The 16,659-nt window shown below is 38.7% G+C and overlaps 1 protein-coding gene across 1 annotated transcript in view; it reads right to left on the reverse strand.

The window, feature by feature from the left end:
* Positions 1-16,659, reverse strand: part of LOC105226962 (uncharacterized) — a 131,341-nt gene that overhangs the window by 41,090 nt on the left and 73,592 nt on the right. Inside the window, exon 3 of the mRNA XM_049450239.1 lies at positions 14,821-14,973. Within this exon, the coding sequence (XP_049306196.1) occupies positions 14,821-14,973 (153 nt within the window). The remainder of the gene's footprint in view (positions 1-14,820; positions 14,974-16,659) is intronic.

Below are 16,659 nucleotides of genomic sequence, written 5' to 3' on the forward strand. Positions count from 1 at the left end.
TTCCAGATAAAGATGACTTCGGTGAAGCATCAGATATACATAGAACAGGAAATCGAGTTAGAGGCTGTTCTGGATGAAAACCATGATGATATTGAGGATTTGTATAGAGAAGCTATCGCCCTTGAGGCTTCAACTACAATGGAATCATGCAGCACATCTATTACCCAGGGCCTTATATACAGGTCGAAAGATGGTAGAATGTGGATTTCAAATCCTCCACCACCTGGAAGGCCTCGTTGTCACAATGTTGCAACTTTTACTCGTAAAGGGCCACTACGAGGAGCGTCACCGAGTCATAAAGCTCTTTTCAAGCTATTGCTGTCTCCTGAAATCGTAAGTATCATTGTGCGGGAAACCAACAGAAAAGCCGTTGAAGCGTTTCGTCTATGGAATGAAAAGCATCCCAGTAATAAACAGCGTTCTTGGGTAATGACTGACGAAGACGAAATGTATGCTTTTTTTGGGATGCTACTTATTGCTGGTGTATTCCACTCGAATTCTCAGCCAGCGAAAGAATTGTGGGCCAGCTACAATATGCCAATTTATAAGGCCACTATGTCATTGAATCGGTTCAAGAGCTTAACTACTTTCATCCGTTTCGATAACAGTGGTACTCGTGCTGAGAGGTTGAAGCAAAGCAAAACTGCTGCCCTGGACGATGTATGGCTCATGCTGATGGCCAATTTAGAGAAAGCATACACTCCGGATTGTCATGTAACCGTCGATGAACAGTTATTTCCATATCGTGGGCGCACTCGATTCACCCAATATATTCCGAGTAAGCCGGCAAAATATGGCATGAAAGTGTGGTGGATTTGTGACTCTGTTTCAAACTACCCTTTGAAAGGTATAATTTATACTGGAAAACCACCAGGTGGCCAGCGAGAAACGAATCAAGGTGAACGGGTCGTCATGAAATTGATGCAAAATTATATGGGCAGCGGTAGGACTGTTTATGCTGACAATTTTTTTTCAACATACAACTTGGCAGAAATGTTGATGAATCGTAGAGTGGCTTTTGTCGGTACCGTAAGAAAAAATAAGACCTTCATTCCGCATGAATTGCTTAACCCGAAGCGTGATGTTAAAAGCACTTTATTTTGTTATCACAATAATAATATCGGTCTGTGCTCGTATATGGCAAAGCCGAAAAAGCCAGTAATTATGTTATCCACTGCCCATTACCGTCAAAGCACCGATCCATTGAAAGGATTCAAGCCAGATCAAATTTTGGACTACAATAAATTTAAAGCGGGGGTAGATACAATGGATCAAATGTTGACTGGCTATCCGTGCAAACGCTCGACAAACCGTTGGCCACTGGCAATGTTTTATAATATGCTGGATATTGCCGGTTTGGCATCATACAGGCAAAGCAGAGTGATAAGAGGCGCTCATTTATCATTGAATTGGCACGGCAGCTAGTTATTCCACATATGACGAAACGGGCGACTAACCCATTAGTATGGAGGTTTGCTCATATAAGACAAGCAATGAATCTTTTCAATATCAAGGTGAGTATGAATTATATACACACCTACATACATGTATACATGTATATCTCCGCGTATAAAGATATGTGTATGCATGTATTCATATTTACTAATTTAAAATAAATTATTTCGCTACTTTTAGGTACCGGAATCTGGTCCATCGACATCAGATGCAACACAGCAACAATCATATGCTCAAGTTGCTTCAAAACGGTCATCGTGCTACCATTGTGCTGCTTCTTCTTCGAAAAAGCGACGTAAAACTCGTTATAACTGCAGCAAATGTAATCGTCCCATATGTCTTAATGAACATTCCACGCAACTATATAGTTGTAAACCCAATTGCTCTTCATAATTAATTCTAATCCGTTTAAATAAATCAATAAAATTATTTATAAAACCGTATTTCTTACATTATTTTTATGGATCTGGGCAGATCATAGCGGCTAGGACACAAAATAACCTAAAACTGACTATTTGTTAGAAAAAATTTCAAACACCCTTCTAGCTCAGAGTACTATATTCGGTTGAGTTCTAAGTATATTAGTTCCGGAACCAATTACCACAATGACAACTCAAGTTGAAGAAATATCCAACGAATACCTTAATTCACAATTAAGGAAATTTTGGGAGTTAGAAGAGCTCCCCCCATTTCGATTACAACACCAGAAGATCAGTACTGTAAAGACTTTTGTAAAGCCATAACTACTCGATCAGCTAATGGTCGGTATGTCGTACGACTCCACTAAAACAACAATTTCCGGACACACTCGTCCTAGGTTACTCTCGTACCTCTGCAATACAGCAGTTTCTAAGTCTGGAAAAAAATCTACTCAGAAAAGGTGAGCTGAAACAAGATTATGATGGTATCTTAGAAGAATACCTTCATTTAGATCACATGGAAGAAGTAAGCCCATGTGAAAAAATCATAAAAGGCATAAAGTAAAACCTGACAAAAAACAACAAAAGTCAGAGTTGTCTTCAATGCCTTGAGAACCTTTAGCTCGGGTATTCCCTAATGTTATTCTATTTAGGGGACCCACACTCCATCCAGATTTGATGCTTCTCATATTAAATTGGCGTATTTACAAATACATTTTCAATTCGAAAAAATGTATCGACAAATAGTCGTGCATAGTGATCAAGATCTTCACGGAATTATTTTTCGAAAATTCCCAATAGTCCACTATGCGACTTATGATTAAAAACAGTTACCTTTGGCGTAAACTGTTCCCCATACCTAGCCATTCGTATACTCCACGAACTGGTAGAAAACACGAAGTCAGAATTTCCTCTGGAATCACAAGTTTTAAAATTATAAATGTATGTAGACGATATCCTGCCTGGAAGCCACAGTCTTCTACAATCATACGAGCCCTTCTCACAGATAATAAATGCCCTCAATACCGCAGGGTTTTCCCTAAAAAAGATCATAGATAATCACACAAAAATCCTAAAAAATAAACCAAACGAGAATTTGTTGGATACTAATTTCCTTACATATATTCGAAAAGTACAACAAAAACACTATGGAATGCGATATCGAACCAGTTTTCATACACTACTGAATCCATATCCGCACTATCAGCCATCACAGACAGATTTTATCCTCAGTGGCAAAACTTTTCGACCCCGCAGGATGGCTATCGCCAATTAAGATACAAGCGAAAATACTGATCCTCGAATTATGGCTGGACGGAATCGATTGGGACGAACAATTTTGCAAACTAACTTCACACGTACGCTTACGCTCTATCGTTCAGACGTTGTCGAGCCAGCAACGAATTAATTTCATGCAAAAACAAATATGCCCTGCGAAAAATATTTTATGATTCTAAACGCCTTTGGTGCCATGCCATGCCTTTTATGTTCCAAATTTTTTTTTAAAGATAATAGGGAATATATCCTTAAAAGACATTTTGTTAATTTTCATTATACTATTAATTATTTAGATTAGATGCTTAATTTTAATTCCAATTTCTCACTGGGCTACTTTTTTTCGTGCTCACCAACGCAGTGACAGATCCTCTCATGCCGACCACTGTTCTAAAACCATTTCTAGACACGAAAGGTCTGCTTAGATGCTTAGTGCCAATGGTCGGCTTGTTAACTTAAGTCTAACATACAATGAACGCCACCCCATAATAATACCTGAGAAGTCTGCATTTGCAACATTATTCCTGAATTACATCCACATATTAATGTTACACGCCGAACATCGTCTCATGCAACCCAATCAGCCCCAAATCAAGAAATGCATTTTCATGTGCAAGATCTGCACTATGCATAAGCAAACAATGCGAACGCAGATTATGGCTGCACTTCCATCTGAACGCTGCAATTTCGCTGTGCAGTTCACCACCACAGGTATTGATGTGGTTGTCTTTGTATGTTTCACAACAAAGGAAGTACACCTTGAGCTATGTACTAATCTGACGACAGAGGCTTTTCTCGCAGCATTTGCTCGCTTTGTCGGTGGACGTGGCTTCCCATCAAAAATCATGGGCGATAATGGCAAAACATTTATTGGAGTTCAACGAACCACAGAAAAATAGTTTGAGGATTTCTTTAAACAAGTGTCACATGACTTCTTACAAAAGTACGCCCCCATGGTATCAATTGGTAATTTATACTCCCAAGCGCTCCTCATATGGGTGGTTTATGGGAATCAGCTGTAAAGAGCTTAAAATCTCATTTCAAGAAGCTAGCTGGCAGCTACTAAATTAATTACGAAGACTTCACGACATTATTAACTAAAATCGAAGCCGTTCTCAACTCATGGCTCCTCACGGCTTTCTCGCAAGATCCCTCCGATTTCACAGCCCTAATTCCAGGGCATTTTCTAAAAAGAGCACCAATTCTGGCCACACCTGAGCGCAAGCGTGGATTTGCTATCCTTACTAAATAGATGAGAAAGAATTAAAATTCTCCATCATAATTTCAGTCGTCGATGGAAAGCAGGCTACAACAAGGACTTCAACAAGAGGAACCGATGGAAAACTACAGAAAATTCGCCGAAGATTGGAGATTGTGCCCTGATTCATGACGAATGTCTCCTCCATACCGAATGGCGCTTGACCGCAAAGAGAAGCTTTACCAAGGCTCCGACGGCCATATTCGCGTAGTCGATCTCCATACGCAATCAGGAAAGCTAACAAGATCCCTTGTTAAACTATGCTTTTTACCGATCGCCGTCACATCGAAACGAAACCGATAAAACCCTCAAATAAGCCGGGTTAGTAAATATTTACAAATATGAGCCACGCCAGCGACTGCCTCAGTTGCAGCGCCTCGAACCACCACATCAACGGCTCCTCGTAGTGGAAAGCGAGCACTGTCGTCAAGGTCCATACCTGCAGCAGACCCGCAGAGCATTCGGTGCCCAATATGTCGTTGACCGGACCGGTTGACGCACTGGGCCACCTCAGCAACGGTTACGGTTCGTCCAAGCACACGGTCACTGCCGTACCTACCATCACCCAGGAGTGTACATCGGGAAACCTGTGCCAGATAAGTATGTGGCTTCATCATTCCATGCTGGACCGAACTACCAGACATGACATCGGTCAACATTCTGGTGGCCGCAACCGCGTACGACGACCGCCAATACGCCGGGATACACGATCCCATCGACAGCTAACTACATCATCATCCCGTGTCTGGCGGCCACAAAATGGCACGTCGACACGACCCCAGCAACAAAGGCCGCGTCCGCGCCGCACCTCAGGTCTCAGCACCGTTGTAACCACGCTCCAGCACCTGCAATGACTGCTAGGCTGAAATATTCGCTTAGGAGGGCTGGCATGGCTAAATGAGTCTCAGTCCCCTGTCCCACACAACATGTAATCCGCAAGCGCCATATCAACACCGAACACCTAATCACATCAATAATCCCGCATCACTAACACTCTACATTCTCTACACTCACCTCGACATCACTCGAAAATTGATAAAACAAAACTTGACGAATATATTGATGACATTTACAATAAAGAGTGTATTAAATATTCTATTATTATTTCATATGTAATCATTAAAGTCGCGGGCGACCAACACTGAGGGTGCTGGATTTATCCACTTCGCAGCAAGATTAACCACCAAAAGCTCATTCGATATTTCCTTAATTGCAACTTTTTTGTATGTCTTTGTAGAATGATTTATTTATATTAAGAACTACCATAAAGAGTTCGGTAACTAAACATCGCATAAAAATCATCTAACTATTTAAGGGTACTATATGTTCAACAAACCTATTTTCTCATTTCAGCTTTTCACCGTTATTTCAAATTTTTGAAAACCTCCATTATACTATATGGCCGAAAGTCATCTATTTTGGTGGAAGTTTATGGTGAGCATGCACTAGCTGAGCTTGCGGACTAAAAGTGGTGTGCACGATTTAAAAGTGGTGATTTTGATTTAAAGACTAAGAACCTACTGGGAGGCCTTACTCGATAAAGGCTGCTACAAACATAAGAAACCCTCACAGAATCTTCGGGAGTCACTCAAGCAGACATATCAAAACGTTTAATTGCTGTTTGAACGCAATAGAATTATTTATTTGTGTGTTTGGGACTGGTGATGAAGAATGGATCCATTACGGCAACCATAAACGCAAAAATCAAACTTGATCAATCAGCCGAAGTTATATGTTTAAATAACTAAATACTATTAGTTCTAAATTATTTAATTTAAAAAATTAATGTTAAATTACTTAGCTTACATACATATGTACAAATTGAATTAGTAAACTGATGTATTTAGTAGTGTAAATTATACAAAGTATAACAACATAAATTATATACAATATAAACCATATATAATGTTTTTACCAAAAAAATAATGTTAGTATAATAAATACCATACACAAATGTTACCAAAAAATTTATTGTAAGAAAGAAAGTTAATTTTGTAATGTATATATAAATAGTAATACTACAAGCTAAGCCTGATAATAATTGAAAATTTGAAAAAATAGAAGGGAAAAATATAACTGTATAAAAATGGAAACTTAAAAAACAATTATATAAAACGAAATAAAATAAAAATTTCAATTGTTTTATTTATAAGGCAAATGACTGATACGATAGGCAGTAGTAACTATTGAATAACAAAACAAATAACCCATAGCAGTTGGCGCGATGACCGCTTCACCAGTTTCCTGTGACCAAAAGTATATACTATATATATGTATATAAATGCATTATTTATTGATAACCTATCGGTGACCAGTTGCTTAACTTTTACCCGACTTGTAGTATATTTTGGTCAGAATTTTCCACCAATGTTATTTGACTTTTGAATAAATTATCAAAATATATTTGTTTTAAGTATATAAGAAAGAAGATGTTTGGTTCTTTACAACACATAAGTTTTTTTAAATATTAAAATATTTTTTAAATTGAGTTTGTGTATGTATCTTCTTCCTTAATGGCGTAGAGAACGCTTACGCGGTTATAGCCGAATTAGCAACAGAGCGCCAGTCGTGTCTTCTTTTTGCAATGTGGCGCTAATTGGAGATTCCAAGCGAAGCCAGGCCTTTCTCCACCTGGTATTTCCACCATAGTGGAGGTCTTCCTCTTCCTTCTGGAACATATATTTAATCTTAACTATTTAAACTAGTGTTTATTACGTATACTTTTTTGTGGAAACAATGAAATACAATTCAAATCTTAAAACTCATTTTTTACTAAGCTATGCAGATAAAATCTATTGTACTGCTTGAATGCTTGGACTCCGCTCACCAGACTAGTAGAGGAGAAAAGGAAAGAAGATGTCCTAATAGGGTGTGATGCAAACGCAAGGCACACTGTATGGAGTAGCTCCAGCATAAACACCAGAGGTGAGTCACTCTTGCAGTATATTCTGAATAGTAATCTAAGAATTTGCAACAAAGGCGACAAGCCAACTTTTATTTTCCCAAGCTCTGATAAGTTTCCGGGGTGGGAGGAAGTGCTTGACCTCACGCTATCAACAGACACAGACAGTCTCATTGTGGATAACTGGAGGGTATCCGATGAGCCTTCCATGTCGGATCACTCCTGGATACTCTTCAGCATCCGCGAGAAATACAGTGCTCCTCTCACATACCGGAACCCTAGAAGAACAGCATGGGAAAAAGTTACCAGTATAGCAACAAAATGCCTCGAAAAGGAAGGCAATAAGAGTATCAGAAATCCTCAGGAACTAGATTCAGAAGTAGAGAAGTTGGAAAAAATCTTAACCACAACTTTCAATAAATCTACCTACTCCGCTAATAGTGTTGAAAAAAAGAAAGTCTCTTCCTTGGTGGAACAGTGAACTCAAGAATTTGAGAACACAACCAAAGAAAGCTTTCAAAGAGAGTTTTAGAACTTTTTCTTCAACTTTCTATCGATATGCAAAAAGATCGCCATGAGTCGTTTTTAGCTTTCTGACTGCTTTTTAATATCTTTATATGCTGGCAGCCATGGCGATCTTTTTGCATATCGATAGAAAGTTGAAGAAAAACCGCTAGGCTGAGCAAAATGCTGTCCAAAGATAATATTAATACTGCCTACATTAGGACGGAGGGAAGTGATTGGACCTCCTCGGCAAAAGAGTCTCTGGAGGTACTAATTACAACGCACTTCCCCGCAGCTGATTATCAAAGCCAAATAGTAGACAAAAGCAATATCAAATATGCCATAAATAGTTTTGCATCATTTAAAGCAGCAGGTCCTGACGGGGTAATGCCCATAATGCTGCAAAAACTGGTAGAACCAATGATTCAAAGGCTTGAAAATATATAAAAAGTTAGCATTCAACCATCTTACATCCCAAGAAATTGGAAAAGAAGTAAAGTTGTGTTCCTTCCAAAACCATGCAGAATAACACATGAGAATTTTAGACCTATAAGCCTTACCTCCTTTATGCTGAAAGTACTAATAGATCTACATGTAAGAACAATAATGGCGGAGAAGTTATCGAAGTCCCAACATGCGTACATAAAGGGCCGATCAACCGAAACTGCCCTTCACGAGGTGATAAGTGTAATTGAAAAATCACTACACCACAAACAATACACCATGGCTGCTTTTCTAGCCATAGAGGGCGCCTTCAAGAACATAGAAGTAAATGCAATAATTAATTCTCTGGCACATGGTGGCATAGATGACACTGCATGCAGATGGATACTACCGATGCTTGAGAATAGGAAGATTATAGCTTCAAACGGCGCTGCAACACAAACAAGTTATGTGCGTAGAGGGACGCCTCAATGGGGGGTCCTATCTCCGCTTCTATGGGTTCTAGCGCGGAACGAAATACTCTTCCAACTAAACGGTGGAGGAGTGAAAGCAGTAGAGTATGCAGACGATATAGTGTTGTTGGTATCAGGCATGTTTCCTTCAACAGTCAGCGAGATTATGAAAAGAGCACTTCGAAGGTTAAACCTATGGGCTAAAAACAATGGATTAGGAGTTAACCCGAAAAAACAGAACTGATGCTATTCACAAGCAGAACCAAAATACCTCAGTTTCAAATTCCGGTACTAAACGGTACAACACTCAATCTACCCCCCACAGCTAAATACTTGGGGGTGGAGATTGACACCAAACTGTCCTGAAAAATAAACATAGAAAAAATAATAAACAAAGCATACATGGCCTACTCTACTTGTAAGAGAATCGTCAACAAGAATTGGGGCCTCAAATGAAGTAAAATCATGTGGATGTATACGGCTGTCATAAGACCTATACTTACATATGGAACTCTGGTATGGTGGCCAACGCTAAACAAACAATACAACATTAAAAAATTAAATGGTATACAAAGAGCAGCATGTGCGGGTGTTACTGGTGCAATCAGGTCACTGACTGATGCACTCAATGTGATCCTGCATCAACTACCAACGGACATTTTTATTCACAAAACAGCAGCTATTGCGGCGATAAGAATAAAAGAATTGGGAGGTTGGAATCAGCAGAACTACGGACATAATGTAATCCTAAACAAGCTCACCATTAATAAATCAGACTACATTCTCCCAAAGCGAGACTTCAATAGACTCTTCCAGGTGAGGATACAATCTAGACGACAATGGAGACGAGGTTCAATAGGAGAGGAGGATACCATCTCAGTCTATACCGATGGGTCCAAAATGGACTGCGGAGTAGGCACGGGGTATTCTCCGCTAATCTAGGCATATCTCTCTGTATACGTCTACCGAACTCGGCTAGCGTCTTCCAAGCAGAAGTACCAGGCATAGAAAAAGCCTGCGAAGCTCTATTAGAAAACCACGGAAATATAAATAAAGCAACTATATTTACGGATAGCCAGGAAGCGTTCCTGGCCTTGTCTTCACCCATGACAAATTTCAGTATAGTTCACAACTGCAAGAGAGCACTAAGCTCAATAAAAGACAAGCTCCAACTAAACTTGATCTGGGTTCCCGGCCACAGGAACATTTTCGGTAACGAAGAAGTAGACGAGTTGGCAAAAGCAGGAGCTTTCCTCAATGAATCCGAGGCGGAGCTCATACTAAGCCCGCTAGCATCGATCAAAGGAGAGATCAATAGACAATTTCAACAAGTTGCAAATAACAGGTGGAAAAACATTACAAAATGCGTCATAACTAAACAATTATGGGCAACATATGACAGGAAAAGAACCAACGACTTATTAAATAGGTCAAGAAAAAGTATTTACTGAGTAACAGCTACCATAACATGGGGCACTGGCCATTCGGGGAACACGCATCCAAAATGGGTATGCCCTACAACGACATCTGCAGTGGCTGCGGAGTGGCAGGGAACAAGGAAACAATCTCCCACTTTCTCTGCGAATGCCCAGCTCTAGCACAGATCCGACACAAAACACTTGGAATCCAGCAAGCACCAAACCTTGAATGGATTTCCACTAAAAGCATATCGGACATAAGTAGTTTCATCGAATCCTCAAAATAGTTTGAGAGAGAAGGTGAAACGTAATATCAGATACAGGAGGTTCTACCTACCTTTTAAAAAAATTCACGAAAATCGCCTAATTTTTCATGCGTTACGCTGGTATAGCCCCTTAAACTTGTTCTTCTTCTTCTTTACTGGCGTAGACACCGCTTACGCGATTATAGCCGAGTCAACAACAGCGCGCCAGTCGTTTCTTCTCTTCGCTACGTGGCGCCAATTGGATATTCCAAGCGAAGCCAGGTCCTTCTCCACTTGGTCCTTCCAACGGAGTGGAGGTCTTCCTCTTTCTCTGCTTCCCGCGGCGGGTACTGCGTCGAATACTTTCAGAGCTGGAATGTTTTCATCCATCCGCCTTGTATGCGATGTTGAGGAGGCTTATCCCACGGTAGTTGGCGCAGATTGTGGGGTCTCCTTTTTAATAGATTGGGCATAGCACACTTAAATTCCAATCGTTGGGCATGCTATCATCCGACCATATTTTACAAAGAAGCTGATGCATGCTCCTTATCAGTTCTTCGCCGCTGTGTTTGAATAGCTCGACAATCCATCGGCCCCTGCCGCTTTGTTGTTTTTCAGGCGGGCAATTGCTATTCGAACTACTTCATGGTCGGGTAATGGAACGTCTGCTCCATCGTCATCGATAGGGGTATCGGGAATTTTTGAGCATTACCCCTGTCGGCCAGCTTATCAAGCTCCTCGTACTCTCGCATTTCGGCCTTTTTCTGTCTTCAAATGCGTCTTGCTTCCCTCTTCAACTCTCGGTATCTATCCCATCCCGCACGTGTTGTGGTCGATCGTAACGTTGCAAGGTAGGCAGCCTGTTTTCTCTCCGCTGCGGCACGGCACTCCTCGTCGTACCAGCTGTTCTTTTGCACTTTCCGAAAACCAATGGTTTCGGTTGCAGCTATACGTAAGGAGTTTGAAATGCCGTCCCACAGTTCCCTTATACCGAGTTGTTGACGAGTGCTCTCAGAGTGCAGGAGTGCAAGCCGAGTTGAAAATCATTCGGCTGTCTGTTGTGATTGCAGCTTCTCGACGTCGAACCTTCCTTGTGTTTGTTAGCATGCGTTTTTTGCTGCACAGAGGCGGGTGCGAATTTTGGCTGCAACAATATAGTGTTCCGAGCCGATGTTAGGACCTCGGAGCGCACGCACATCTAAAACACTGGAGACGTGTCTTCCGTCTATCACAACATGATCGATCTGGTTGGTGGTTTTTCGATCCGGAGACAGCCAGGTAGCTTGATGTATCTTCTTATGCTGGAATCTATTACTACAGATAACCATATTTGAGCTTCAACCCATTTGGGGATGTTTCCTTGTGGAGGCTGAATTTTCCGACCGTATTTCCAAATATACCTTCTTTGCCCACCCTGGCGTTGAAGTCGTCAAGCACGATTTTGACATCGTGGCGGGAGCATCTCTCATAAGTGCGCTCCAAGCACTCATAAAAGGCATCTTTGGTCACATCGTCCTTCTCTTCCGTCGGGGCGTGGGCGCAAATCAGCGATATGTTGAAGAACCTCGCTTTGATGCGGATTGTGGCTAGACGTTCATTCTCCGGAGTGAATGATAGTGCTCGGCGACTGAGTCTCTCTCCAACCACGAATCCAACACCAAACTTGCGCTCCTTTAAATGGCCACTGTAGTAAATGTCACAAAGACCTACTCGTCTCTGTCCTTGTCCCGCATTTCTTGGACGGCGGTGATGTCAGCCTTTATTTTCACGAGGACATCAACCAGCTGGGCAGGGGCACGTTCTCAATTAAGGGACCAGACATTCCAGGTGCATGCCCTCAATTCGTAGTCCTTATTTCGTTTGCCATGGTCGTCATCAAATGGGGGGTCTCTCATCCGAGGCTGATTGTTGTTTTTCATTGGGGTGTTTTTTTACGTGGCGGGTCCCAAACCCAGCGCACAACCCTAAGTAGGGGATATTTCGCCTTCTCACTTTAGCTCGCCTTCAAACGGATGTTCTTAGGCTACCCATAGGATACTTGGTCAAAGACCGGAAGTCGTGAGCTGCTTGAGTCATATGTAAAAGAACCGTTTCTGGCCACTCCCAAGTGAATGGCGATCAGAGAACTTTCCTCACTTGCGTGAACTTCTACACATGACTCCATCCTTGTTAGACTTGTTAGAGGGCTTTATATCAGCTTTATATCTTAATTCAGTGCTTAGTTATGGCACTTTATATGTTTTTGCTTAATGGCGATTTGTGGGCGAGGTAGTGGTCTGATTACGCCCATCTACGAACTCGTAACTTCGTTTTGTTCAAGGCTTGCACGGACGGACGGACGGACAGACAGTCAACCGGATTTCAATTTTTCTCGTTATCCTGATCATTTATATATGTATAACCCTACATCTATCTCGATTAGTTTTAAGTGATACGTACAACCGTTAGGTGAACAAAACTACAATATAATAGTCTGTCAACTGGTTGCAAGAGTATAAAATCTATGTTACTTATATTAGAAACTAAAAATATATGTAATATATATGATAAATAAAAGGAGGAGTATGGGAAATAATAGAGACATCTAAATTAAACAATAAGCAGTTCTTTGTTAAGAATGTTTTTACGTGAAAGAGAAACATTAAAGATGGTAAGAGAGGAAAAAATAATTTTTTTAAGTACTACCATCAAATTATATCATATTATAGAATATAGAACTTATAAAACGAATTTTGGATTGTAAAAGTATACAAAACCATCATCAAATATAGAAATAAGAGTAACAAGTAAGGAAGACCTAAGTTCGGCTGTCACCAAACTATTGCAGTCTCACCATCTGCAAAGAAATATTTGCATTTGTTGAAAAACAAAAAAAAAATGCTGCGCATAAATTAACATTTGTTTAATTCACAACCTGTCGTAAAGCATCGTAAAATCGTAAAATTATAAATTTTTACACTTGTTTAAAAAAATTGTTGCTGGATTTCATACAAAAATGAGTTTACACATTTACAATTCTCAATGCTATGTTTTCGAATCGTTATAACTTTTAACTTTGTGAGACTTGTGAATTGCCTAAATTTGTTATTCGATGAAATTGTGAATGGATACGATCAAAATAATTTATACTATGTATTATCCACACATAATGCTAATCGAAATATTCTAGCTTAAAGTTATATTGTGGCTAATATCGATTATGTTATAAAGTTCAATCGAGGGGTCAAAATTTAATATATTGAGTATGAAAATCATTGTAGGAGGAGTATGGAGGTTAAACGAGAGTCTAGAAAGATTTTAATATACCCTGATCATTGCATATTAAATTTTCAACAAAGTTTGTGATAGCCAGAAGGAAAGTAGAACCCTATTAAAAATTTATATAAATGTTAAGCTGAATAGCACCATTTTTTCTGAAGTGTTTTCGAGAAGTTTCGAACAAGAGAATGCGAACTAAAGAACGAACGAACGCTCAACCGACACATGTGATGACCGAGATGACGGGAGAAGTGTTTTTCTACATAAATTTCTTTCTGAAATATCAAAGCTATTTATTTTATAAAATTATTGTTTTTAAATCAATATAAACTGAATATTATAGAATACTTGTGTAAATTAAAATATTCGCTTTTAATTTTCTAAACAAAAATATAACGTGTAGTATAAATAGAAAGGTCTGAGCTGATTGCATGACATTAAACTAAAGTGTATTCGAGAATATTTTTCCACTCAATTTGACACAAAACTACGGTATACCGATACTATTTATTCCACTCTCTTAATTTTATTACAAATTATTGCAAGTTTATTAACAATTTTTGTATAGAGTCATCCACAGGCACTAAGGTTTTAAATTGCTATATGGGGCCAAGAAACGTTATTGTACGAATGTCACATCCCAACAACGCTATTTGTGAAAGGTTTTAATTCGATATCTTCACTTGAGCTTGATTTTATAACATATGAGGTGCAAAGTGAAAGAATGTTATGCACAAAATTTTCAACATAACCTTTGTTGTAGATGAGCTTGGTTATTATTCGATATGACGCATTTTCAAACGGTACATTAAAGTAGTAAAAAAATGGTTTCAGTATGTTTGGTAAATATAGCTCTAGGGTTTTACGAGATATCTATACAAAACTGGGCCTGAAAATAAGCCCATTCCACTCATGTGCTAAACTAACCTCTTCTGTGTGCCAAGTCGCATACAGCTATCTCAGTATGTTCTCAAATTATCGCTCCAACTTATGGATAGACTTCCAGAATACGACTCACGAATTATCCTGATCTCAATTGTTTATCTCAATTCATTTTACCTGGGGCAAACTACCCTTAGGTCAATCATAGTTATATACATATTTTCAAATCAAATTAAAATAAGTAATACGCGTCTTAATAGTTTATATACATATGTATATTATTATTTAGAAAATATTATTGAAATTACCTGTAATTTGTTTATTTTCAAATCAAATCGAATATGAAACCTCTTTTCTTTGTAAGTCATCTTGGCATCACCGTATCGCTCTATTCCTTCCACGTTGTACACTATACCGTTGCTTAAAATCAAGCGTGTCTTGTACGCAACCAAAATAAATGTCTGTAAAAATATTAATGTGAAATGTAGAACTCAATGAAAATGTACATATAAAATGTTACAAAAACTGTTTGTAAAGTTTTGACCGCCTTAATTGAGAATATATTGGATAAATTTGAAAGTAGTTTTCTTTTTTGCAAAAATTAAAATAAAATAAAATATGTCAAATGTTTACATTTGTATCAATTTTGACTTAACCAAACACACAAAATTTTGTAATTTTGTTTCGTCAAAATGAACTTTATCGTTATTGCCAACTACTTTTTTTTGGAAAAATCATAGCTATTGTGAGAAAAAAGCGATGAACTGGCAATGTCTCTAGTTCAATACACAAGCTATGATACCTTATAAAAAGCCAACATAATTATGCTCGCTAAGTCTTCCATACAAAATAAGCTAATAGCTTAATTTGCTGGTCAAATAAAACTGGCCTAGAGCTGTAATTTTGTACAGAGGATGGCAGTAGCAAGAGACACCTGTGGACAAACATTTTTGAAAAGAAGGTAGTGGCCCCGGCCTCTAACAAGTATAATGTAAATATCTCCTAAACCACTCAGGCTATAACAACAAAATTTGCTGAGTACAAATTTTATAAGATCTTATACCGATAATGTAAAAATGGATGACATCAGATAACTACGCTCTCTCCCCGTACAACGCTACTAAAAGCACAATAAATCAATAACTAAATACACCAGAGGCATAAAATTTTACCTCCGAGAGGGTATGAGAGGGCTTTATAGAAGCCGGTGTGAAAATTGGACGATGGACGTGTCGCCGCCCACATTTTTTGAAAATGGGCGAAATCGGCCCAAAACCACGCCCACTTCCAATAAAACACAATTTTAAATTCCACTAGATTATTTTACTTTCCAGTACACTAATCAAGAAGTAATTAATATAGCGGGATACAACTTTGCGCGAATAATGCCTTTAGTGTATGCCACCTTATAACCAAAAATTGCTCGAATCCAATAAAAACAGTTCACGCCCGTAGGTACCGAATATTTGGACCCCGCTACCTATAGTTGATTTTTGATCGAAAAAATTGGTCAATGTGTACGATATATAATTGAAATTAAAGGATAATTCTTTTCTGATAATGGTATGTCTCTATGTCAACAGTTGACACATCGAAAAGGAGCAATTCGAATTTCCGGGTGATTTTACTGTAGATGATTAGTTTTTTTATTGCGTGGCATGTTAATAGTACGTAGAATTATATTTATCACTAATTTTATGACTCCAAGGATCCGAGAATTCATCAGAAAGCAGTTTATAATAAAAACATGTTTCGAGTATTGTAAGTAGAGTGCTCATTAAAATAAAAACATTATAATTTCTTTTCAATTAAAACTAAGGAGGGAGGAGCTAAGGATATAAGGAGCTAATCATAAAATTTTGTGAAACAAATTTTCCAGAGTTGAATAAAAAAGAAACAGTGTAATCTTTTCTCAAAAACATTGTGTTTAGAAACAGAATTTGTGAAGAAAATTGTAATAAATAACTGAAATTATCTAGCCATATCAACAAAAGAGTGTGATTGATTGAAGAAACAGTGTAATCTTTTCTCAAAAAACATTGTGTTTAGAAACAGAATTTGTGAAGAAAATTGTAATAAATAACTGAAATTATCTAACCATATCAACAAAAGAGTGTGATTGATTGATTCGACTATAGGAACGGTTA

This window comes from Bactrocera dorsalis, chromosome 2 (genome assembly GCF_023373825.1).
Source record: "Bactrocera dorsalis isolate Fly_Bdor chromosome 2, ASM2337382v1, whole genome shotgun sequence".
Taxonomy (NCBI): domain Eukaryota; kingdom Metazoa; phylum Arthropoda; class Insecta; order Diptera; family Tephritidae; genus Bactrocera; species Bactrocera dorsalis.